This window comes from Camarhynchus parvulus, chromosome Z, assembly GCF_901933205.1.
Source record: "Camarhynchus parvulus chromosome Z, STF_HiC, whole genome shotgun sequence".
Classification (NCBI taxonomy): Eukaryota; Metazoa; Chordata; class Aves; order Passeriformes; family Thraupidae; genus Camarhynchus; species Camarhynchus parvulus.
Window position 1 is genome coordinate 44716918 of NC_044601.1, and position 26728 is coordinate 44743645.

The following is a 26728-nucleotide window of genomic DNA, read 5'->3' on the forward strand; positions in this document are numbered from 1 at the left end:
AAGGTCAACCTGCCTCCACCTGCCTGTCAGTGAAACGTGAGATAAGCAGAAATTACAGCACTACATCAGAACAGACTAACCCTTCTACTCTTGCAAAGCTGTCAGGGGCAGGAAATAGCACTGCATCAGTAACATGCTCTGTCTCTGACGGATGCTGTCCATAAAACAAGTGATATCCCTATTTATTACTTTTAAAACACCTGTACCACGGTGAACACCGGAGGGTACAGTTTTAACAGAACAACAAACATTCATTATAGATAATCTGTCAAATTACAGCACATGGATGAAGTTTTCAGTAAAATGACAGAATCCTGACTTGGAATAAAACAGTTGACTCCTAGTCTGTACAACGCTGTTGTCTGCCACATAGCAGTATTCCTTGTTTATTTAACAGCTTTCCTCCTGAAGTGTTCTTCAAAACACAAAATGAGCCTTTATTTTCTGGCTAAGGAAAGGCAAACTTACCATGACCATGAAAGCAAAGAGAAATTTGTAGCAAAGTTAGTAAGGCCAGGATCAGCTTCTACAAAAGACAGCACAAGACGCTGAAGTGATGTGCGCTATCAAGGCCATACTATACAAGATATCCACTAAAAAAATGCAATTTTTTTAATGGTAAAGAAATTTATATGGAAATATCCTTACAAGAAGCGTCTATAAGTGCCTTTGACTGTGTATTACCCATCTCTCCAGAAGTCACAAAGGTCATGATGAAGCACATGGGTAAAGGCACAGGGAGCATTCCCAGTAGTGCTAGAATTTAGAGAGAAGGGATGCTTGTGACCATCTCAGCTTATTCAGGTCAAAGCACCAGGTAGGTCCTTGCCTAAATGAAGTCAACTGTCATCCACCATTCTTTATCTCCATTTTGAGACAGCTGGAAAAAAATGTTTGCTTCAAAATCTGTTATCTTTGATGATACAGCCATGTGGACCTGAGACTCAGAGTTCATTTATCTATCCCAGAACTGGTTTTGTTATGCATACCCTCCCAAAGCTAGAAGGTGATCCCTATGACCACTCTGGGCCACACTCAAGCCCTGAGCTGGGCATTTCTCTTGTCTAGGTGCTCATGAAGATGAAGAGCCTGCTCTAGAAAACACTGACTACTTTAGTAGAATATAAACCAAATGAATACAACGCCATGAATATAAGATCACAACATTGTTAGCCATTATATAACAGCATCCTCTGAAAGATTTCACACATAGAATTTTAAGGGCTGACCTTTATTGCTGCCTACAAAGCTGAAACTCTCCATCAGATTTACAGTATGGAAAGCACTTACCTATGAACTCCATATAAACATTAAACATTTATCTATCATCTCCAGGGTAAGAGTCACAACAAATGGGCTGATTAAATCTAAAACAATAGCAGACAAATGAAGATAATGGAAAATTTAGCTTTGTTTTCAGACAAGTTGTGGTTTCTGCAGTAGTATTATTACAGGAATTAATTGCAATGAGTAATTATTTCCTAGCTTGTTTTCTTTGAGGAACATCTAAAACCAGACTTTTTTTCTCAAATTCATAATTTGAAATAATTCAGCCACCTTTGTAAATCAAGTTTGCTCCATAAGCTGCTATTCAATAATCAAGATTGAAGTTTCTTCTTAGTTAAAGCATCCTGACAGCAGTACTAGAATGCAAGCATGTGAATGCCCAAGTCTCCTAGCATTGTTGACAATAAAACCTGAGTGCTTACACTGTCTATAAACCAAGCCAATATTTTAATGGCCAAATCAGAATCCTATGCACATTTTAACAGATACATACTGCAAATGCTTTTGCCTGGCTCATCAAAAAAAACCACTAGTCTATACAGTCTCTCATATATGCACCCTAAAAATTTCTACAATTCCATAAATTTAGTTTCTCTAAAAATATATTACTGCATGATCAAGAATTAATGAAATTAATGAAACAAACCATAAATTTAAGATTAGGTCATTTAATTTCAGGCCATGACTTCACAAAGGTCTCTATAACACTGGTATATGAGACATCATGTTCACTTTTATTTTCATTTGTCCATAGAAACTTAACATCTTGTTGCCTGCAACAGGGTGGTTCAGGACAATGACTCAGAAAATACTGACCCTCACATTCCAAGTCAGTGGTTATAACTTCTAATACTAGTTTGGTGGCCTAGGAAATCATCATAGTTTCAGTTTGATTCACAGTGTGTACCTATCCACAGAATGTAGCCAAATCAACAAGCAGCCCATTATCAATATGGAGAACATTTGGTCAGCATGTAAGGTCACTTTTATTCTGCTTATGCCCTGGTATTCTCAGAAGTGGTTCACTCAAGACAGAGGTCTGATCCAGTGGTGGGAAACGATGATAAAACTGAGATGCAAAGTTTACCTGTCCTGGGAGTGATAGGCAGAGCTAATACCTTAATTCACAGGCTAAGACTGGTGCTATAAAGAAAGCCTTGTTTTATTTTAAAGACTCAACTAACATATGAAGGCCAAGGCAAGCATTTTGCCTTACAAATTTATTTGTTCCATCTCTATTTCCACGTAACTGGAAAGAACAACAGCTTTGTACTGAACAAGGCTTTGAAGGGAAATTATTCATGTCTTTAAGGGCAGCACCGCCACCTGGTGTTGCAGATGAGCCAATTTAGGTCCTGTGAATCTTTCTAACAAAAAAACAAAATCTCCCACCTCACCTGCATTCTGCCATTCCCTGGGATTCTGGTTTCCTTTGTACTTCATTTTTATTAAATGGAATCCAAATTACTTCTAGGCAGCCATCTTCCTACCAACAAGCAATTTTCAAATTCCAAATTAACATATTTTCAATTCCTATCTTCTTGAACAAAAGCATTTTGGTACACAAAATACAGTCTTGCTCTTTCCCATACATTTTTCAACAGTGAAGTTTGCGAAACTCATTCATACCTGGATTCTAAACTGAGGTTACAGTGAAGACAATAAAGCATGTCTTACATGGACACAGTAAACGAGTCTGTGTCTGGGATAGCACATCACTGCAGCAGAGAAATGGAACTGACTTTAAATCAAAAAATATTTCTTTTGCCCTTAAAAGTAGCTTCACAACATAGTTTGTGTACCAACAGTTCTAGAACTACGTTTGAAACACAGAAATAAAAGAGCATTTCCTTATCACAAGGAACTCACTCTAGCTATAATCACCAGTTAGTACAGACAAGGCTGTATGTGCAACCAGACAATTGACAGCCACAGAGCAGACGTCTGCAGGGCTGTCTCCTCTCTGAAAATGCTAATACAGCTGACACCGTGCTAACTTGTTTTCTCTTTCCTGCGAACACAAAATGAAAATGCAAAGCAGTTCTTTGAAAATCGTGGAATAGACATCTGCTCTGGCTCAAGACCATCAGCAGAGGAGCAGCAAGAACTGTGCCTGCCAAACAGACACAGAAGGTCTTGCCAGGCCTGGAGAAAGCCAAACATGGACTGTAGCAGCACCAGCACAACGGTTTTTTTCTACAGTGGATTTCTATTGGCTATGACACTTGCCAAAATAAGAACTCATTTTCACCTGGAGGTGTGACTAGTTCAAATGCATCCCAGGGCACAAATCTGTGGCTCCAGCCCAAAATACATGGCATGAGCAGTCCTATTGACAGCAAAGTGTAACAAGGTATTAACAGTCTCTGCAGGATCCAAGCTACATACATAAGGACCCGCTAGCTGTTTCTCATCCATGTAGAGCCTAATTCCCACCTAAATGCTCATAGGCAAATAAAGAAAACAAACTAGTGCATAAAAACCAGACTGATTATTTTGTCTGTCCTCCTGCCTGACAAAAACCCCTGAATTTCAGCTGATGATTCTTCTTACAGCCTCATAAACTGTGTTGCAAATAACAACCACAGTTCAGGGGCCCAGTAATGAAAACAGACTATATATTATGGAGTCTCCAAAACACCTGTGGTACAAAACAAAATTAAAAAAAAAATCCATCTTCAGCATGGAAAAATGCTTTACAAGATGCTTTGTCTTTAATGCAGTCACCAAAAAGACAGTGGAATGTCATTTCAAATGTAATGTAGACAAATAATTTAGCTATAAAATTTGCACAGCAGACCTCAGTACCATGTGTAGATACAGTTTAACATATAACTTCTTGAAAATAAAAAGTTTAGCTTCATTCCCGCCACTTCCTAAAAAAAAAAAATCTATAATTCAAGAAGAAACTGCAAAACCCTGAAGAAAATTTCCTCTTTAAAAAATGTCTTTAAATATCATTGTCCTGTAATACTTATAGAAGAGCTTTTTTTTTCACACTGCAGTACTGTTACAACAATGTCAATGAAGACATCAGTCAGAGACAGTCACACACTTTGGATTTTGTGAAAGAAAAAAATTAGCTAGTAGACACTGAACATTAAGTAAACAAGCAAATTCTAACTTGTTTCTGTCCTACGGCTTTGAATACATATGACTAATTTTTAAGACGTTGAGTGCTTTTTGATATAGAAGCTCAGAAGCATATTGTTTCATACCCTTTTTTATTTTGAAGAACTTACAGATGGTAAGGTAACCAAAAATGACCTCTCAGGCTGCAATTAATTAGACAAAGTGGAGACAAGAAACAAACTTTTCTCACCCAGGCTATGCTCCTCTTTTTTGCCTCTTTTCCCATTTTGAGCTATCCACATAGGCTGAAGAAAGAAGAGATCTTCGACCTAATGAAGAGAGAAAACACTATGTAAGCTGGGTTGCTTACATAGCTCTACACAAACATTTTATTAGGTACCACCTTCTTTTGTCGTATTTGCTAAGTGGAATGCATTAACTGTCTTTATGTCAGTAATTCAGATTCTTTATATGTGAATCAACTATTACATTGTAATATTTAAAACTGAAAAGCTTTCCCCAAAAGTTTTTTTTTCAGCATGAAACATGTATTTCCAAATCTAAACTCCGTATTCAAAAAAATAACAAATTTGTAAAGGTAGAAAAAACCCTCAATAATAAAAGCAACTTCTTCGTGCCCACAGACCTTTTTCATCACATGTCAGCAATTAGCTAAATGTAGGTTAGAAACATGAGCAAAAAGAAAAAAAAAACAAACCCACACAAACATGCTTTTCTGTTGTTGCTGAATGGCTATTTCCACCTACAAAGGCATGTCTCACTGAAAATACTTTCATTTTTATAATTGCCAATCTTCCATCTCCTATGAACTGTAGACTCACAGAAATATTTGTGAAAGCTCTTTCCAAACACACTTTGTACCACAAAAACTACTCAAGATGCCGTGCTAGCTTTTGAAACAAAACAGAAAATGCTTCAGCTGGAAGAATTTGTGTATCAGTCATAGATGATAAGGTCTTGAAAATGCATGAGGAACATAAATACTGGATAAAACTCGCTGAAGAAGATACAGAAATACATGAAGAAGGTCGCAGGAATTAACGTTATGAAATAATATTTTAAAAATAGATACTACAATGCTACACAGAAATCTTAGCAACTACTTCAAAGCCTTTATCTAAACATCTAACTGCTAGCACTAAAAGTTTCGTTTTGGTTGTGAAACAATTTTTCCTTCTTATCACCTTTCTGACACAAAATTATACCCACACATCCTGCACTGAACATCTCATGAAACTCTCATCAAAAAGATTCAGTACACAGAATTCCACAGTCAGACTTCAAAATTATGTACAACACTTGACCAACGGTTAGAAAATAATAATAATTTAAAAAGGTATTTCTGGTTGGTTGGTGGCACTTCCTTTAGCAGTCTTTTCCTTATGTTGATAAAAAAGGCACACAAAAGATTCAGGAGGTTTGATGTGGCAGGTTTTGGGTCTTTTATTGCCGGCTTTTTCCCTACGCATAAACAAAAAGTCATTCATTCATTCACAGCTCGGGATGTCACTAGCAAGCACGAGGCTTTCCAGGCCTTTTCCGCAGCACAGGCCCCGCGTGTGCCAGGCCCGGAGCCAGGGGGCTCGGCCGGGCCGCGCGTCTGCAGCCACCGGGAGACACAGAGACACGGGTGCTCGCCGAGGGCGGAAAGCGCAGCAGGCACCCACCACCAGCACAGTGTGCCCAGCATTACTGGGCTGAGTTCTTCCCCAAGGTCAGGTCTTCGGCTTTTCCAAAACACCAACCTTGGTGGCGCCTCTGTCACGGCCAGTACCAGTTTTCCTGAACACGCACTGCCGCGGGTTTGGCGGCCTCCCGTGCAATTCCGCGTGGCTTGCCCTAACCCAAAAAGGCAGGTCCTACCATGTCGAGCTATGAAATCGACTCCGGGAATTGCCTATTAAAAAACAAACTCCCAACAGTCTCCTGCACTACATACTAGCAATTAAACGTCTTCTGACCTATCTCCAAATCCACACGTGCACACAGATGAAGAGCGAAAGGTGAGTGAAGTCCCTACGCAGCACCCCGTCCCTGCTCATGCTCCCCACCGCAGCCAGCGGCAACCACGGCGGCCAGCGCCGCGCCCCCCGCCCCGCCAGCTGCGCACCGACCTGGGGCCGCACCGAGGGCGCTCCCGCTGCAGAGCACGGCGCGCCGGAGCACGGGGGCGGCCATGGCGCCGAGGCCGGAGGAGGCGGGCGGCGGAGCGGGGGCCTGCGAGCGCCCGCCCCGCGGGCTCGGCCGAGAGATGGCGGCGGTGCTGGCGGGCGGCTCCGGGCGGGCGGCGCGGGAGGTGGCGCGGTGCTCGGCGGTCCGCCCGGCTGCTTCGGGCGGCTGGGGCTGCGCGCCCGCAGGTACCGCGGCTTGTGCGGCGGGGGTGGGCGCCGGGATGCCCGCCCGGGGCGCGGAGCTGCCCGCTGTGTGCGGAGCTCCCGGAGTACTGCAGCTCCCGGCAGGCCCGCCCGCCGCTGCCAGCTGTATGCCTGACGGGAGCTGTAGTTCCTGAGCGGGTGCCCTGCTCGGCGCGCGGTGTTGTGTCGGGGGGCGCCGCGGATTGTGCTGCGGTGGACAGGCCGAGCTGGCGCGGCGGAGGTGCACCCCGGGGAGAGACGGCGTAACAGAATCGGTGCAGCAATCACATAATGGCCTGGCTTGGAAGGGACATTAAATATCATCCACTGCGAATCGCGTGCCACGGGGACACTTCCCACTAGACCACATTACTCAGAGCCAGCCTGGCCCTGAGCATGTCCAGGAATGCTAGATCCACAGCTTCTCTGAGCAAATTATTCCACTGTCTCACCACCCTCCCAGTAAAGAATTTCTTCTTCATCTTTTACCTAAACCTTTTTTCTAATCAAAGCCTTTGGCTCCAGTCAAAGGCCATTCCCACTTGTCCTAGCAGTACATGCCCCTGGGTATGTTCCACTCCAGCTCTCTTGCAGGCCCCACTGAAAGACTGCAGTAAGGTCACCCCTGAGGTCAGTGTAAGTCAGCATATCCCCTGCTTGTACTGTCAGGATATGACATAAAAAACAAACAAACAAACAAACATGCAGCTTCATAAATGTGTATCTGTTCTGGGAGGGTGACAGCCTTATGCATACCCTGTGATTCAGAAATAAGGAGAAAGGGGCACATGGAAAAGAGGTATATGGCAGAGTGCTCTCTAGCCTAGGCCCTGGCTGGGCTCTTGTCCTGCTGTGCCAGCAGAGCTGAAAGTTTCGCTCGGGTTACACCTCTGTTATACGCCTCAGAGACATGGAGAACCCTCTCTCTGAGTGGAGTTCTGCCCATTCTCTCCAGGGACTGGCCATGTAGAGGGTTGCAGTGTGCCTGATGCTAAGCAGTTTGGTTGGTTGAGTTCTCTAGGCTAGTCTGCACCGCCTGCACTTGCCAGCTCTCATATCCATCTCCCTCTTTTTCCTTTGGCAGTCCCTTTGGTTTTTTGAAACATTTCTGTAACACTGTAAGGTACGTGTCTAAGGAAGCAGTACAATTCAGCAAATTGAATTCAAGAAAAATAAAATTCTGGTGCCCTAATCTCTCTATTGACACTGATTGTCCATGATGTGTGGGGCACTAGTACCACCCCAGACACCAACATGATTTCTGCACCAGCTTTGGAGAGGCCCATGACAAGAATGGTCTTTCAGTGCTAGACCAACAGAGGTCTGTGGGAAGGAAATGGCAGTGTAATACAGGTCAATTTCATGCTGAATAAAATGTATTTGTTTACCCATTGGAACTGTTTCAATTAAATTTAATGGATAAATGTGCCATTTAATCGATTTTTTTCTTCAGGTTTTATGAAGCGTGTCATTATCATGCTTCACTTGCTTAGAAAATGAGTGTTTTTATTTACATGGCCAGTTACGTTTTCCTAGGGATATGCAGAATGAGAATAAACAACCTAACTCAGTTCAATACTTGCTTTTGTGCTTTCATGGTTAGAATAATTCCTTATAAGCCAAAACCTTAAAATATTAGATTGTAACAGTGTAAGCTGTTATTGTGACACTCTAAGTCAATGGTTTCAAATAAAAATCCTCTGGACACCTGTTTTTGTGTCAGCAAAAACTTGTCAAATAGCTTTTGCATGATGCTTGTTTTAAAGCAGCTTGCAACACAGTACAGTTAAAGTCAGCACCCAAAGTTAATTTTGACATTCTAGACTCAGTGACTGTCTTACCTCTGACATCTGTACAGCAGCAGAACATTACTAGGTTTCCAGAGTGTTACTACAATCCAAATAATATACTTGTTGTTTTTATAAATTAAAAAAATAAGCTTTTTGTGACTTCCTACTGCACTGGGAGCTTCCAGAATGTTTCATTTTATAGCAGCACTTGTGGGGTAAGCAAATTGTGACACTATTGAATTGTGGAAAACAAAGGAAAACAAGACAAATCCTTATAAAAGTGTAAAGGAGAGAGCAGGAATTTTGTGCAGAATCTTCTTGTACCTTGGCTTAGTGGAGAGGAATGTAGCCTCTAGTTTTTCTTTTGCACATCCCATAACTAGATACTTCTTCATCCTTGTACACATAAGCTCTGGAAAGCTGTGACATGTTATTTGGGTTGTTTTGTCAGTAATGTGAGTAACTGCAGTTTTTGCAGTCTGTTTTTTAGTGTCCTATCCCAATGGTCTGGCATCACACAGTTGTCCATAATTCACATGTGCTAGGTTCTGTACTATTAAATCATACAGTGTAACATAAAACCTGACCTTCCTCTTTTTTTCTTATGGCAGGGAAGCGGTATCTGCTAACAGAAGAAGATATAAAGTTACAAGAATTTCAGCAGATGAAAGTGGCAATTAGAAATGAGCTTCATGGCAATAAAGGTATACCATTTATTTCATAGTCACCACTTTAGCATTAGTCTTAGGAAACAGTCTAAGTCATAATAATATGACATCAATTGACCTCATTTAAAGAAACAGATTATGTCTTCCTCTTGCAAATATTTTGCACCTAACATTATTGGAAGATCTGAGGCTTTGTAGAATGAAATGTAGTATTAGTTATGCTATGTTGAGAATACATGTTGAGAAGCTTTCATGTTTGTAAGGTGTTTACACAAGACCTGAAGTGTTTGTGCCCTCACTTTTCCAACTTTGTAAGATAGTCTAATAGAAAAAGCTATTTCAGTCTACAAACCTTGCTTCAAGTATAATATCAGCGCAGAAAGTTAACACAAAGCTAAATAGTTACCTTACTATCCAGAAAAGGACTTTCACAGTATTTTTTTTTATTTGCTTCCTAAATTTTGTTAGCATATTTTTAATTTTTCTTTTTTGCCTGATGTGAGTTCTCAGTTGTACATCTGATTCCAAATCATATATACTACTCAGAATATGAAAAACAAATTCAGGTTTTCCAAATTAATGTAGGAGCAGGATCAGTGGATTTTTTTCTGATCTTTTCATGCTATTTAAAATATATACAAATTCCTTTATTTTAGAAACATAGGTATAAACATGAAGCTGCCCTTATTATTTAGGAAAAGCAAGGTAAAACTCCTGGTTTATCATGCATGGATGTGCTAGTGATACAAATTGACAACTGTTCCAAAGGTTGTAGTTAATTCTAAGGCAGGAAGAGACAAATAATCAGATCTAGTTTTATATAACCCACTCTTCTGGGACAGAGAGGGGTAAAATCATCCTGATATTTTTTCTATATTAAGTAGAATTTAAATTGTGCAGGTGTGAGTCGGGATAATGATATACTCATATCATAATTTATTCATCCTGTACTTGAGAAACATTGAAATTTCTGCTGGGGGTCAATCATTTCTGCTAAAGCAGGTTAGTAGAAGCCAAATATTTCGCTTTATAGATCACAGTTGACCTTCTGGTTTGTGCAAACTGAATCCTTTGAAAACTAATGAAAACATTGTTCCAAGCACCTATTTGTCTGTATGTGTGTGTGGTTTCTGTATTTAGTGTTTAATGTTATACTTGAAAGATGAAAAGAACTATGGCTAATAATAAACTATATTTAGAAATTTCGGGAAAATTTTATACAGAATATATAATAGCTATTATTTATTGTTGCTGTGAGGCAAGTATTAACTACAATTATCTTACAGTAGTTACAATAGTTATACTATTAGCTACAGCAGTTATACAGTTAGCTAGAACAACGTAAATACAGTTCAGATGCCAAATATTTTTGTAATTCCTGCACACCTTTGAACACATCACAGCCATTATATGTGCATACTTGTACATATGCATTTGTCTGGCTTCACAGGCTTCAATTCTGCACCTCAGTCTTGAGTAAGGACTTGTATTTGCATGTTGCCATGGATGTGTATTAAGTCACTGTACACATTGTTCTCTGGGGTGCCTACTTTGCACCTCTTGTGTAGGTTACTAGCTTGGGAACAGCAGTGACCCAGCAACTGCTGTAAAAAAGTTCATTTCCCAGCCCAAGATGCTGGCAGTACCATGAGAGGAATGGAGCTGCTAGGTGGTACATGTTCTTTTAATCTTGAGTATATCTGGGTCAGAAGCTTGAAATTACCAGCTGAAGGACTGGTCTTTCTGCTTGCTTTGTCATAGGAAAATGTGCTGGATAGAGAACCCTCTGTTTTGGAGTAGAAAGGTAGCAACTCCAAGTTTATAGCTATTTAAAGAAATAGGTAGATTATGTATGAAATTCTGTGTGTGTTCATCAGCTGTGAAGGAATTTAAGTCTTCTGTCTGAACAGTATTGAGTAGAAGTTCTTATGGTCATTTGTATACTGAGTGGAAATGGTTTTGTTTGCTTGCTTGCCTTTTAGAAAAAGAACATAAAATGTCACAAAACTTCATTCCTTGTTAAAACTTTTGCATTACCTGATATGCTCCATAACATATATAGTGAAATAAAGTTCACAGTAAGCATCTCCTTGGTTTTCTAAGTCTGACATGACTTCATGGGGACATATTGGCATGCTTGTCTGTTAGAAGTTTTATGCAGTTTTCTTGGTGAAAAAAACCAAGAGTTCTGCTTCACTGAGTCTCCATGTTTCAGGTACTAAGTATGTAATGCAAGTAATGGAATTGTCTACAGACTCTTGCTGTATGTGTTTTATTTTCAGATCAATATTTTAAAAATATTAAAGAAAAGCTAAAGAAAAATGGAATCATTCTCAGAAATGAATTAAAAAATTTGCTGCATTTATGTCAGAATTCATCTGATGTGGAACTAGCCAGAAAAATTATTTACAGGTATTTTTAACAATCCAGGTAACTCTCTTTTCTGTTTTTATCTTTTTGCTTTAATTAGATCATCCCAGGCTATGTCTGCAGTTGAGGTCTTGCCCTAATTGCAATATACATAGTTAATCCCTTAATTTAAGGCTGTATTTTTATTTAAATACTTTGGATCTTCCAACCCTTTAGAGACTCCCAGGTCAAAGGAGAGTTGAGCTATGGGGACAAAGTGGTGCCCTACAGTGTGGTGCACCAGAGAGAAAAATTATCCCGCAGATGTGAGGCAGAGGTGTTCTGGGGCATCCCAGCCAAGACATGCCTGGTTATGACTGGCATGCAACCAATAGTCAGCAGCAGAAGGTTTTGTGAATGAAAACTTTCCCATCAAGTACGATATAGGGACTATAAAGACAAAAGCTAAATGCTTTATGTTTTTGTTGAGCTACTGCTGCTGAAATAAACTGCTGCCACTTCCTTTGCTGTTGTTCCATGAATAGAAGGTAAAGTTGCTCAGAATTTTCAAGGCAGAGATGCATTCTATTATTTATTCGATAAAGGTCACTTTATTGGTAATAAAAGAGATTATTTATTACCAGTTAATTTTTTTGTTTGATCAAAACAGTAATTTTCCTTAAAGTTGATTTTCTGTTATCTATATATCTTCAGCTGGTGCAGCTAGGAAAGTGTGCTTCAGTTATTGCACCTACAGATCTTGTTGTCTATTTAAAGCTGTTCTCCCTTGGCAAATTCCATGCCCTGTGTGATTAATTTTTTAATCTTTCCCATAGGTACCATGAACAGAATAAAATCACAGCCTTGCATAATTTTAAATTTGGGCCACTCTTTATGAGACTGTGTTATGAGCTAGACCTTGAAAGACCTGCAGTAGAACTTATCAAAGATCAGGTAATTCCCCTGTATATATAGTAAATATATTGTTGATCTTATTATTAGTCAGACATGAGTAATGATATGCTACATATGAGCCTTGCATGAGCTGATAGACTTGAAGATGTGTTGCAGTAACAGAGATATCTATGACATTAATTTAGGTGTGCAGATTACATGGTTTTTTATTTTAGCATAGTAATTAAATATTAGTTTGATTGGTAACTTTATTTCTGTGTAACTGCATCATTTGAATAAAATTTGAATAAAAAGTATTGATGAAGAATAATTACTTAGATGAATACAGCTGATGCATGGTTTCCTGCATGTTGTGTTGCATTAAATCATTCTTGGAAATGAGCACTTGTAAGTTTTGCTGTGGTAGAACTCTGAAATTCCTTGGATTACTTGCACCAACCGGTTCACCCTGTTGCTCTGTACTTCAACACACTATAGAGGTGGTATGATACTCATCAGCTCAGAAATTTGGCCATTTTAGTGCTGAAGAAACTGAATGTCTTGTTTCTGAACATTTCTAAAATTCTGTGTGTGCTATTATGCAAGATAATAATCAGGTCCAGTGTGTGCTATAATGTTGTGACTTCAAAAATCTCTGGCAGCCAATGAAAATCTCGCTGATATTAATTCATTACAGCATGAGATATGTCTAGCCAGAAATGGGAGAAGTCTTGCTACTATTCTTAAGTTAGGCCTGTGTAAGAAAGTGTACATGTAGTTTCTATTATGGTTTGAGGTTTTTTAATTGAGATCTATATCATTAAGACAGGAACTGCTGTATTTGTAGTACATAGTAAGTGGTGGATACAGGCTGAGTACCGCTTCTCCAGATTCTGCTACAGAAACTCAGTACCTCTGATATATTTTATTTGTCTATTCACAACATGCAGTGTTTAGTGTCCTAAAATTTAATTCCTTTCTCTTCTGGTACTGTTACCATCATCACTTATCCTCTTGTGCTGATCATTTGATATTGTGATTAGCAAAAATTCATTCCATTTCATGGTGGTGGTACTTCACTCCAAAAGATACTGTTCATTAGCTGCAAACTGTCAGTGATTTCTGCTTCCATTGAGTTAGAGGTAATTTAAAAAAATAGGATAGTGGGACTCTCTGGGAGTTTTCTGTTTGTTTTTAGTGAGCTTTTGACCATAATGAATCACTGGTATTTTAGACATCATTTGACAGAGAGACAGACAGGCAAGAAACCCAGAGAGTTAAATGCTGAACTTGTAAAATCAGACTTATTCCAGTAGGAAGACTTGTTAAATGCTGTACACAGTAAGACTCTTCACTGTCCTGATTTTTTTATGCTTGCTCTATTTTCTCTCCAGAATTTGCATGGTTTTTTCTCAGACAGTACATCATTCCATATTTTGATGACTATGTTGTTTAAAAAGGGCCATTTTGAAAGTAAGTACTGTATTTGCTAAGGCAAATTAATTTTGGGGAGGATGCTTCTCACTGTAAGTGGTGCATGTATGTACATATATATATATGTATTGGCTGATTGGCTATGGTTTTAGATAGCCAAATATCATGTAAATAACTGTTGATGTGAATTTGTTGCATTATAGTATGTAGTAAAAATGGAAGGGTGTATTTGTTTCATATTCCCCACAGAATTCTTGCCATTCAAGTTCCACAGAACTGTTGTTATCCAAGAGAGCTTTTTCCCCCCAAACCGTCTTCACTGAACTGTTACTTTTCTTTGCTTTGTTATTTCCCATAGCATTTTTTCTTCTCTATTGAAAACCTGGTTTATGTGAGCTGGAATGTTAATTTCCTCAACGATTTTTTCTCCATTCTGCATTTGTGTCAGAGCAAGGAGGAGTACCTTTTTACCTGTGTCCTCTCTCAGAGTGGCTATTGCAGTGTAGAAGTCCAATGCTGCACATCAGTTTGGCCCTGTATGAAGACAAGGAGAAATCGTCTGACCTAACTTAAAAGACTTATCATGAAAAAGCCTTAAAGCTTTTCAAGTAAATCCCTTTATTTGATATTTGTTGAATACATTACAGCTGGTTTCTTAACATTTGGCAGATTTGAGTCCAGCTGTTGTCCTAAAAGTTGCAACTTGGCCACTGTAAAAGAAACCTAGATCAGCACCTAAACACAGAACCAGAGGACACAGTCTTAAGCTGCACCAAGGGAAATAGAGATTGGATATTAGGAAAAAGTTTTTTACAGAATGGATGGTAAAGTATTGGAATGGTTTGTTTGGGGAGGTGGTGGAGTCACCATACCTGGGTGGGTTTAAAAAAGGATTGGATGTGGCACTTGGTGCCGTGGTCTAGTTGAGGTCTTAGGGCTGGATTGAACTCGATGATCTTGAAAGTCTCTTCCAACCAAGTGATTCTGTGATCCTGTGATTCAGGATTGTGAAATGGACCATGTGAGTTAATGAGGAGATGCTATGTAGTTTGCCTACAGTGGTGGAAGCTTTCTGGGCAGTTAGGAACAATGAGGGTGGCTTTTTCAAGTGTATAGAATTTAGTTTTAGATTTTCATATAAAAATAATGGAGGGATAAGGCCATGTGCTAGTGTAAACTGAAAACCTTCTTGCTAAATTGAAAGAGATCCAAATGACTGTGCATTAAACTTTTTCAATTTTTTTAATAACAAATTTCAGTTTGCATTCATATTTTCAAATAAACTTACTGAACTCATACCTTATTGACTTGTTTCTTCTTTTCAGTTATGAGAGGTACGGCCTTAAATTTATGAAGTGAGTAACACTAATATATTTTTGATAGGTGCTTTGGAAGTTCTGGTTGAAATGAAAAAACAAGGTATACCTTTCAACAAAGAAACCTATCTACTTGCAGTTGCAATATGCTATAAACTGGTAAGTATTATGAATGAAGAAGTGTTTGAAATGCCTTCTCTATCTCTTCCTTTAGATTTTAAATTTTGGAATTTTTTTTTGGGTTTCCATAATTTCCCTGTCACCATTTTGTATCTAGTGCAAGTATTTTAAACTTATATATGTAAGTCCTAAGGTGCTTCATGGTACATGATATGGTGTGCATACATTGTTTCCCATACAAACTAATGTGACAAAGCAAATCTCTAAAATGTTGCATGGACGTGAGCATTAAGAAACAAATGTAGTACAGCCTTTGATTACCTTAGAGTATTCTTTCTCTGTGATGTTTGCATCTCTTCAGACAATATGCTGTCCTTCAGCCTCAGTATTGGTTTTATGGTCTCGTTTCCTTAAGGCATATACATAGGTTCTATTTGCCAGACATCCCCCATCCCTTTCTCCCCTCCCCCTACAAGCAGTCTTGTAATTTAATTTCTGTAATTGTACACAGATTTGGCAAGGAATAGAATTGTAATCTGTTCCCTACATGCCTGATGAAAAGGGACAGCTGAATGGAGAAAAGAAGTATAAGTGAATGCCTTTAGGTAAACAAACAGCCCCTTGAGCTTACCTGTATGTTTAGCTCAAAGAAAAAGAGCATGAGCATGGTAAGAAACTAGAATACATCAGTTATATGAGTGTCTGCTTAGAACTGTTTCCCTTTCATAGCAAGTGAGATCCCAGAACTTTTTTATTTTGATCTTCCTCTCCAGATTTGAGTCAGTTTTGCAATACCCTTTTCCAGACCCCTCTCTGGGTCAGGAAAAGGGTATTGAAATTTTAATATGAATCTTTCCCAAACTTATTTGGAAACTCTTTTTCCATTTCCTCATCTTTTATAAAGACACTAGCTGGGGAAAAAATTATACCACTAGACAAAACTTTCTCAGGTTTCTCAGTTAACCATACAAGGAAACTGAGTGCAAATGTGATAACAAGGACATAGCCTAAAATGGTACCTCAGCAGCAGTTTATGTGGTTTTTCTGAAATTCTCGGTTCCAGTGAATTTAAGCTGCCTTTAGGCCTGCTGTACCTTCTTTCCTAAAATGTTTTCAAGTTTTTTTAACATGGCCTGCAATTAGAATGCTGATATCCAAGGTATGTGCTACAGGAATAGGTTCTCAAGGCTTCTTTTTCTTCTACTTCTAGCCCTACATATACTTTCAATAGAGAATCTGGCCCATTATTACTGTTGATGAAAAGAGAGGGGGAGATGATTCTACTCTGTCAGCTGCTTGGGTTGAATAGTTACAATAAATTTGTGGGGCTTTTTCACTAAGATAAAATACTATCAATAGGGAAGTAAGCTGTAGTAACCCTTTATGCACTAAATAGGATTAGGTGGAGCTCTTTTAAAAGCTTAATCTATTGACTCATCTCTTAGGAGGGGGAGGAGAAAAGGTGAAGCTCAAACTTGCTTTTTCTCATGACACAGGATAAGACATGTCAGAAAAAATCTTGAAATTAAGTATCTTAAAGATGTAGTACTCAAATAATATAAATAACAGTGTTGGTATCATTAAAAGCTTTGCTGCATTTTTACCATTCTTGGTTTCTTTTGAATAACCCTGCCAGAGACCAGCACAGAAAAATGTACAAGGCTTAAATTCAGATTATTTCCAGTGGATAAACAGAGGAATTAATGTTTAATCTTTGCACAAAGGTATCTTTGAAGTCAACTCTGAAACACTTCTGGGATGGTTTAAGTCTCTGTAAGGCACTGCCTTACTCTGAGGTAACAGCAGGAAAGAGCTACAGGCCTTTTGATGATAACAAAGTATTTATGTAATAATAATCAATCTTCTGGTGGTCAAAATGTTTCTAAATTTTCAAGGAACATATTTTGAACCATATTTTGCAGGAAGACACTATGAATACTAGGAACAGAAATCAACACCAAATCTGAGGACTCTTATTCATATTGGTGGTACCAGTTGTTACAAAACATGCCTGCTGCCAGCTTTTAGGTTTGACAGATACTATTTTGTTTGGGGTCCAGTCAGTTCCACTTGTGATTTCCACTCTCCATTGGTTTGGAGAGTCAATAGTTTGAGAGGTAGCACACAGTTTAACTCATTGGCATTTAGTATCGCCTGTTGAAAATTCCCAACCATAATGGAAGCCTTCTGTGTTGAAAAAAAGCAGATGTCTAAGCTGTAATAATAGAATATATGCTTTGGAAGCATTTTTCAAGAATTAATCCTTAAGAGAGGCTAAAAATGGCTAAATGGTCAAATTAATTAGATTTCTTTAGTGGAATGGTACTTAACAGTTCAAGCTTAGAAAATGTTGATTTTCAGTAACTATCTAATGTAGCTTTTATAATTAAGTAACAACAAAAATTAATCTTCCTTCCTGATTTACAAATTATTTGAAGGTGAAAATGAAAATATCTGTTTGTTTAGGATACTGCTGGGGCTATTCCATCTGTTGCAGAAGCCCAAGTAGTTAGGGCAAGGTGTAGTTGTTAAAATAACAGAAGTTACTTTTACCCTCCTGTGACCTCTGTCACTTTGAATGTCATATTTTTATGTTGTGTTTCTCAAAAAGAGCTGCACAGAATCTGCTTGGTTGGGTTCAGATACATATTGCCTTTGTGATTGTACAGTAAGTTGACTTCTGAATGCTTTCTGAATATGATGGCAGATGCTTATAGTCCTTTCAGGTAACTATAAAAACAAGCACAACTTCCTGTGATATTTCTATGCAGGGCAGCCCTGAGTCTTCCAAAATCTCTATGAGACTGCTTGAAGAAGCACAACTAAAAGGTGACGTGTTACCAATGCGAGTATACTGCTTTGCAATGGCAGCTGCTCTCAAGCAGGTATGGTCTCTTTGGTTTCAATTGTGCCTGGGTCTCTGTAGAGAGATACTCTCTAGTTTTGTTGTAGACAGGTAGTGAAAGGAAGCTAACATGAAGAAAGCATAACTATGTAATAGCTTCAAGTATTGGAACTTTTAGTCTCCTGAAATTGTAGGATTATACAAATTGAATATGGAAGTTTGTAAATGCAAACATATATCTTGAGTGTAATGCACATATATTTTGTGATAATACTATCTAGAACATTGAAAAATTACAGAGTTAGGCCAACAGGTTAGGTGTCACCATGGATCTAGTCCTGCAGATACTGCTACTTAGTGGTAATTTCCATTAAATAGAATTAAGATGATAATTTAAAGTATTTGCGCAATCATCTCTTTTAAATGTTTGTCTTGGGAGGCAGACTCAAGGGCTTTGATATGTATTTCAGTACTGCCAGGGGGGTGGAATTTCTCCACAATATGTTTCTGCCTGGGGGAGTTTTGCTATATCTCATATGCCTAAGTACTGGTATGAAGAGGCTCTGACACAGTGCAGGGTGAAAAGGGGAGCAGGAGAATAACTGTTAGGAAATTCTAAAGTTTGGAACAAATTTTGGATTTCCTCTGCCATTAATTTGTGTATGCAGATTGGGTATGTCCTGAACCTTCTCTGTTTCATGTTAAAATAGAGGTCAGAGACACTGGAAATGCTATAAATTTGGTCTTACTCACAAATTTGGATGAATGGAGTAGAATTGTTAAAAGTTTCTATGCACTCTGTGGTCTTTTTCACCCCGTCTGTGTGAATGGAGACACTGAAAAATAGCATCACTGAAATAAATTTATTCATGTGTACAATGGCATGATAAAATTCTTGTTTTGCAAATGGAATAATGGTCCACATTACATTTAATTGTTTTTTAAGCTGAATGAATTTTGACAGCACTCTTTGCTGTAAGAAAGATGTTTCTTGATCCCAAGTAACATTACTTGGTCTAGTAAATGTCAGTGTAACATTTAATGTCTATTGAAATCAGTTGATGACATAGATACAGTGTTGTAAATATGTATGTCCAAAAGGTTAGAAGGGCTGGGCAGGATAAATACACAGACTAACATATGCTGCACTTCATTACTCTGACATGTGTTGAATGGAGCATGTGTCTAAACCTTCCATCTTTTAGGTGATCTCATGCTCAGTGGTGGTTATATGTGACAGACAGACACAGTACTCAAGAGCCAGATGACACAGGAACTCCAGCGTGGGGTATTCCTTTTGCAGGCTGGGTGCTGTTTGGTGTCTATGGGTCTTGGTAAAGGGGTTCTAGATGGCACATTGTGATTTATTGAAGAGTTGTGAAGGACTGTTGTTTTTCTGTCATTGTGCAGGTTTCTGACACGTATGTGACTATTTTTATATTGTTTATGATTCCTTCCCAGAATGATGTAGCACAAGCCAAATTTTACTGTTCCCAGATAATGAGCCCAGAGAACAAACTATACAATAATCTTAAAGTAAGTATGCTTACCTTGTATTAAAATTTTGCAGAGTATGCTACGCTGGCCAATAAACTCCCAAGTGCAAAGTAACAGAAGACCAGCCTCTTACTAGCACAGGCATGTGTTGGTAGTGTTGCCGAGCTTGTTTTTGAGCCAACAGACAATTTTTGTCAGTTGGATGACTTACATTCTGAACTGTTAACGATCTCCACCCACTTTTTAAAATCACTTCCTGCCATAGGTGGGAGTGTAAAGTAGACCAATCCTACATGTGTGAGTGTAGACCCATGAACGACTTCTAGCTATGATTTTTGCTTTCTAGCTCCAAAAGATTTTAAAAACCCAGCTCTAAGTAAATGGTCTGCCCACTTTAGGCCTCCTTCAGCCCTGCACACCATTTCCACGTGTGTACATAGAACAATTTTTTTCTTTAGTTGTGCAGTCTACAATCTGAGAGAAAGTCTGCATGTGCATGTGTAAGTGACCTCTAAACTATGGTAAAAACCACTTTATTCAAGAACAGGTAGTGCAGCTCCATCAGAGGAGCTCTGCTTCTAGCCTCACCCTTCCTTTCCAGGTCCCACCTGGTAAAAAACCCCAAACATTTGAAGAAATTGATCATTCCATCTCTTTCTTTGCAACAGATGGATTTTTTCTTAGTGCACTGTCTGGAAATGAATTTTACCCAGCTTTGCTTCATGTCTTCCTCAAACGCTTTTGTAAAAATTAACATTCTTATGATATGTACTGTTTGTGTTGTTTGATTTTATTTTATTTTTAAGGTCCTTGTCCAGCTCAGATCTGGTTTGCTAAAAGAAGTGATAAATACATTAGAGGCAGCAGTGGAAGTAGATACACCTCCCTTTGTGAAAAGAACTGAGTTTTCTGAGCAGGTGGTAAGTACACAGTGATGAGAGAAGGTTCATGGCACTGGGCTGAGCCATGACAGTGGTGGCTCACCTACAGAACTTCAGGTGCCTGAGTTCACCCTGCTCTAGTTGTTTGGGTTCTGGTGTATGCCGAGGCCAAAGCAGCTGGCTGGCTTCCTCTGCTCTTGATCAAAACACTTAGCTGTTAGCTTCATTTTTTATTTTGGATCTTACTTCTAGAAGCTCATGTTTCATCTGAATGCAGGTGACACTTTCCTTGGTGGCGTTAAAGGATTTAATCCCTTGCCTCCTATGCTGTTTTCATTTCATGTGAAATGAGAATAAAGTTTCTGGTAACAGTGATATTGTTAGATTGGTGATATATGAAAGACCTATAATACTATACAGGAAAGTGTGATAAGGGAAATAGTAGCTTTGCTGCTTAACTATATGTTACTGTGAAAACTGGTTTTTACAGCCTTGAAGAATAAGAAGGCTTCCTCCAGAACACACACGAAGCCCTTCTCAGTTTGTCAGCATTTCTGCTGCTTTTTCTGAAGCTTTTTTAGTATTTAATTTTGGATATGCCTATAGAGCAAGACATTTTAAGACTGTGTTAATAATTAAGTACTTAGTCTTTCACTGCTGCATATTAAACAAAATTAATATGCAAAATAATAAATATTAGGAGAAGGGGAGGGCCAACCTTTCAAAATATAGCCCATATATATTAACTGCTGTGTTGAAAAGAAATTATTTAAGCAGCATTTTGTTTTGTAAAGTCATTGCAATAAACATTGCATGTGTTAGTGTTGTATTTTGACTTTTTTTGGGAAATATTTAGCTGCCAAAAGAAGACTAAGCATTAGTCCTAGCTGCCCCTTTCCACAAGAGTTTATTGATAATAATATTTTTAAGGGATTTACCTAACATTTGAGCTCATACTCTTGTGTATGGCAAACAGAACTTCTCAGTATTCTATAGTCTGAATTTTATGGATTTGTACTGTACTGTGCATTTACGAAGATACATCATAATAATTAAAATTGTGCTGATCTGGAAAGTAGATTCCAGGAAGCAATTATGTTTCCCGGATTTAAATAGAAAATAATTGTGTTTGTCTGTACTAAGACTGAAAATAGGATTGTACAACTCTGAGGAAGTTTTAAATCTAATAAACTCTCTTTAATAGATAACCAGTGCCTTTCCACCATTTTGTGGTGATGCATAATGTACTTTTCATAAAATCATCATCTTATGAGTCATTGCCTTAGCCACCTATCTTACACTGTGTGCTTTTTTTTTTTACTGTGAGTTATTGCTTTTCTTCAGTGTGGTGGTAGAATGAGAGCTCCACTTGCTGAACTGTAACAACATGTCATTTTCTCTTCCTTAGCTGGCTGCAGTCAGGGAAAAGATGGAAGAGAGCCCTGACCTTTCTGTCAAATTAGGAAATATTTACACGAAACTACAAGCTTCGGGACAGATAACCATGTGCACACTGGAAGACATGCTTTTCCAGATTCCTAGTTCAAAGAAGACCACTGCAAAGCTTTTAAATCAGAAACAATTGGGCTGTCAGGGTACTAATCCACTTTGGTCAAATCTGTTGTTAGGATAGCTCAGTATTTGATGTCAAACTGATTTGCTGATGGCATCTCTTATAATCCAGGTTCAAATAAAATGTCTTTTCCCTTTTTACACAGTGAGAGTTTTAGGTCATTTGTATAAAATTTCATTTTAAATACAGATAATGTAAGTTCCGTGTTTCAATTTTGATCCTAAAAACAAGCTGCAACACTGGTATTTGTGTGTTGTTCAGAAATGGGAGAGATAGAAAGGTTTTACTTTTTCCTTAGGCTTTTGTGTCAGGATTTTCCTATGCTAAATATTCTGGAAGTGAATGGATGGAAGTTAGCAGAGCAAGCAAAGTGGTATGAGTATCTGACCTGACTTCTGTGGTTCATGAGAAGAAAATTTGGTCTGCATCAGATTAAAATGTTTTGACTGAAAGGATGGAGGCAGGCAAGAGTCCAGATAAAAGAGCATGGAAGTGCTTGAATTGTTAATTCAAAGTCTGTAGATCTCAAGAGGATCAGGGGGAAGCATGCATCTTTTGTTCACTTTAATATCTTTTTCTTCTAAAGAAATATATTAGCATTTTTTCCTATCAACTGGGATCATGGAAATGCCATGGGAATTAGCATGGTAACCAAGGGGTTGTTTTCTCACTTAAGGAGATTCCTGATCAAAGTCACTCTCAGAGTGAGTGACTGCACAAATTGCTTCCTTCTCATTTTCTGGTATTAAGATTCCTAGGATAAGCCAATCTTGATGCAAATTTCCAACTAAGTCATAAAGAGTTTTTTAGAGCAATTATGATCACATTTTTAGCTATAATTACACCATCTGCATGGTTTGCCCTATTTTCTGGATTGACAAAAAAGTACAAAGAAGCTGTACTTTGTCCAGCTTTAATGACTCTAGATCAAATGTGCTGGACTCTAGCAATAAAAAACTGTGTCTGTGAGTCCCATGTACCCAAGAATCTGAACTCACTCACCATCCAGAATAGAAGGAATTGGAAACAGATATGCCTTGGCTAACATTCACGTGCCTTTGGGTGCCTTTGCATGTGAAGTGATGAACATGTTGATAAAAGAACTTGGGAGCCTTGTGAACTGACAACTAGGTGGAACTCAGCTTGATACTTGCCAACTTGGGCTGCATTATCTCTCCTCTACCTTCTGTTTATTTATTTTGTCTCTGCCCCACTCAAGCAAAAGTCATGGCTCAGAGTATATTTTCTGTGAATAAATATCTGCATCTGTATCACTGAAGCTATTGAGACACCAAAGAAACAAGAACCCATCCATGCTTCAAAACAAACGTGGCTTCAGTCTGTAGGATGTTGCCTTCTGAAGCTCTAGCTCTGTAACTTATTTCTTTTGTCACAGTGTGTCTTGTTAATATTTAAAATGTACAAAAACTGTTACAAAGTAGATGGAATTTCATGCAAGTGAAGAATAATATGAAGTGTGTATCACACTTCTGTGAATTGTGTGTACCCTTTTTATGATTGGTGGCATAAAGTGCTACATACATTAATCTAAAAACACAGCTATTACTTTTTCTGTAATATTGTGTAGTATGTAATTCCACATCTAGTTTCCTTTCGTTGAAAATTCTTTCAACAGATGTAACCCTTGAGAAGTTCTCAATCTTTTCTCTAGAAATAAATTTGATATGATATTTGTAAAGGCTACTTGCAGTGGGGCAAGGATTAGTGGTAAAAAATTTAATTACTGTTCAGTTTACTCTGTTTGTATGGACAGGAAAACTGTCTGGTGTCATCCAGTACAACTGGGACAGCTGTTTGGTGTTGAAAGTGTATAAATGCCACATTTTTAAAGGCCATCAAAGACAGTTTGACCTATTTAGCTTTGCATAGCAAATAAATAAGGTCAGTTCTGTTTAATTTCCTAACTTGGCACTTTAAAACTTGTATTAATTGCAAGAAGTTGTAAGGTCCTAAGACTGTGCATGTGTGCTTGTTCATTCTAATCAGAATTGTTTAGCTTCCTCACTAAGGCTGTATCCTACCTGCAACTGAAGTAATCATAACTTCTATTAAAATTGTCAAAATATTTGATGTTTTCCTTTTTTTTTTTCTCTTGACTGCTTGTTTTCTTGAGGTTCTTGTTTTCTTGGGGTTTATTTGTAAGTTGATTTTTTTCTTTAGAGAAATAACATCTTTGTTTTGAAAAAGAAAGGAGATGCACTTAACTAGCAGTACTTCAGTAGAAAAGGAAAGCAGGGACTTAAGATTAAAGGAGAGATTCAAAGAAACACACGCAAAATTCAGACAATTAAAATTAGAATATTGACTGTTGCTCTAGAAGTGTTGTAGAAGACTGCTAACATTTTCCCTTAGGGGAAAAAAAAAAGCTGGGAGACATAAGGTAGTTCTAATATTTATGCAGCTGACTTCCAGCTAAGTCTAATTTGTGTCATACAAGTCCCAGAGTCTGTTATTTGGGTAATCTTGAATTTGGATGATTATTTATGGATTCATCTTTTGGTGCATCAAGATTCACACTGACTTTTGTGTTGAAGAGTCTTCAGTCTGATGCTTAGTTGAGTGTACTTAGGTGGAGTTGAATCCTGGTGTCCCAACACCCAGGATCAGGAACCCAAGCTGGTCTAAAGATAAGCAAATACTTAGGGGTTTTGCTGGATTAGAGTGGCTGGAATGTCAAGGCCTGAGTTGCTAGACTGCTGTCATGGAGAATGCCTCAGAAAATAGGATGAGTAACAATTCCATTGTTACTGAAATTGATACTCAGTTTTTATCAATGGTGAACCTTGAACTCAGAAAGAAACCAACATTCTTAAAATCAGTTAATTTTTATTTATTTATTATTATTTTTAAAAAATCTAATGTAATAAATTTATTTATTTATTTATCTATTTATTTATTTATTTATTTATTTTATTAATTTATTTTTAACAGTCTGAAAAAAAAGTCAAATCATTTACATTTCAAAGTGAATTGCTGCACTTTTTTCCTCTAGGTTTCACAGCAAGAGATTCTGTAGGAAGTGCTGCTTAACATGTTATGTGTTGTAAGTAGCTGTGGTGAGGATCTGAGAGCTCTTTGGGGTATTCTTGTGTGGAAAAGGATTGCTCTTTATCATACTCAGATGTTCTTCCTCCAGTAAAATGAAACATGAGTTTTGTGCATCTCCTTGCACTGCAGCAGCCTTTTGGAACAGTGATCCAGGAGACAGCAGGTGGCGTTTCTTGACCATACTCTCCTGCCAACGCTATTTCCAGGGATGGCCTGCAGTGCCACTTACATAAGGCCAGGGCAGAATGAATTGTTTGCCCTATATTTAACATGTGCCATCTTAAAATGGAAAACCCAGACAACAGAAAACTGCCTTGAATTGTTAGTAATGGTTGCCAATGACTGCAAATGTAGAGATTTACAGCACTTTGAAATTTACAGCATTTATTGAAATAACTCATCTTTGTCAGTGATCACAGTGCAATGTGTACAGTATTCTGTGGAAATCCTAATCAATGACTTGTTAATGTTGCTTCTTGTACACCAATGACAATTGCAAGTTCTCACATTGGTATACCTTTAAGAGAATGTTGGACCTCTTTTCTTAATTGAATTTTAAAAGCATTCATTTTTACGTTCAGATAGGATCTGGATTGTATGCGGTCTGCTGTAGATGCTTCTGCATTTCTCCATGGTTTTTGTTTTTCATATTTCTTTCCACAAACATCTTGAGTCTTGGTGAGAAAGGTTCACCTCTTTTGTGCTTCTCTCAAGTTAATTTTCTTCTTCTTCAACACAGTAAAAAGGAAGGTGAAAGGGTTAGTCATTGCAGGAGAGCTCAGGAATGTTTTTAGGCCTCAAGAAGAGCATTCACATATTTAATGAACCTTCTAAACAAGTTTAAATAACATGAAGCAAAGATTTGTTTGAAGTTTGCAGCAGTATAGAAAGCAGGCAGACCTACCATGCAGAGCTCTAAAGATACATAACTTTGTTTTTCTTTTGGGCTTTTTTTCAAGGTTGCTTCAGATTTCCATCCTTCTAAAACTTTTTGATTGTGAAATAAAAGAGTTGTTTTTTGTTTTTAAACTACATCTGTTTTTAAGCTACATCCTTGCCTGCCCTTCTACTGTCACATTCTCCTTAGAATAAGTTTTTGAAAGAAGATGTTATTCAACACCATCTTCTGCTTCTTTCAACCTGCTGCTTATTTACAGCACTTCAAACTCAGCAAATGTCTGGTTGCCTACTTGCAGACTACTTTTTAAGTAATTTCATTTTCATATGAATGATAAATTTAAGCAGCAAGATGAACTAGGGAGACTTAGAACTGCTACTGGTACTACTGGTCCAATGTTTTGTAATGTGCAGTATAGTGCTATTTTCTTACCTATCTTAGTTTGTGCTATTGAAGATGGCTGACTCTAGGCCTTCAGGGGCTTTTGTTGAGCCTTTATGCAGTTGTCTGGATCTCCTAATAATTCCAGCAGCATGTGCAGTAAAAACTGAGATAGTCTGACTTACCAACTCTCCAAGCAGAGATGCTGTTTTTTTCCAAGTACAGATGCTCTAACTATAAACCCTTGTGTACCATCAAATAAAGTCAGCTTCGAAGTTC

The 26728-nt window shown here is 38.2% G+C and overlaps 2 protein-coding genes across 6 annotated transcripts in view; one reads left to right on the forward strand and one right to left on the reverse strand.

Annotated features, from left to right (window-relative positions):
• MRPS27 (mitochondrial ribosomal protein S27) overlaps window positions 1-6603 on the reverse strand; it is a 42807-nt gene extending 36204 nt beyond the window's left edge. Inside the window, exons 1-2 of one of the 3 annotated variants that reach the window (XM_030968255.1) lie at window positions 6495-6603; window positions 4610-4688 (exon numbers count right to left, since the gene is read on the reverse strand). In XM_030968255.1, coding sequence (XP_030824115.1) covers window positions 4610-4661 — 52 coding nt within the window. In that variant the 5' untranslated portion in view covers window positions 4662-4688; window positions 6495-6603. Of the gene's footprint in view, window positions 1-4609; window positions 4689-6125; window positions 6319-6341; window positions 6462-6494 lie in introns of those variants that run through there. The other 2 variants (XM_030968257.1, XM_030968256.1) reach the window with 2 other exon arrangements.
• Window positions 6169-24187, forward strand: PTCD2 (pentatricopeptide repeat domain 2). Of its 3 annotated transcripts, none has more exons than XM_030968254.1 (10): window positions 6169-6383; window positions 9136-9228; window positions 11475-11604; window positions 12378-12495; window positions 13830-13908; window positions 15253-15344; window positions 18077-18190; window positions 19561-19686; window positions 20454-20567; window positions 21937-24187. In XM_030968254.1, exons 2-10 carry the CDS (start codon window positions 9189-9191, stop codon window positions 22159-22161), a joined length of 1038 nt encoding a protein of 345 aa, XP_030824114.1. In that variant the 5' UTR covers window positions 6169-6383; window positions 9136-9188; the 3' UTR covers window positions 22162-24187. The 3 variants fall into 3 exon arrangements, with proteins under 3 accessions (XP_030824114.1, XP_030824112.1, XP_030824113.1); XM_030968252.1 differs by lacking the exon at window positions 6169-6383 and adding an exon at window positions 6466-6737; XM_030968253.1 differs by lacking the exon at window positions 6169-6383 and adding an exon at window positions 6466-6737 and having other exon boundaries at window positions 19612-19686.
• The last annotated feature ends 2541 nt before the right edge of the window (window positions 24188-26728 follow it).

Bases quoted from the DNA above. Each gene is read 5' to 3' on its own strand.
- PTCD2 (XM_030968252.1), top strand. From the start codon at position 6,557: ATGGCGCCGAGGCCGGAGGAGGCGGGCGGCGGAGCGGGGGCCTGCGAG. The intron at 12,496-13,829 runs GTAATTCCCCTG...TTTTCTCTCCAG, and splicing joins TAGAACTTATCAAAGATCAG to AATTTGCATGGTTTTTTCTC. The intron at 18,191-19,560 runs GTATGGTCTCTT...GTCATTGTGCAG, and splicing joins TGGCAGCTGCTCTCAAGCAG to GTTTCTGACACGTATGTGAC.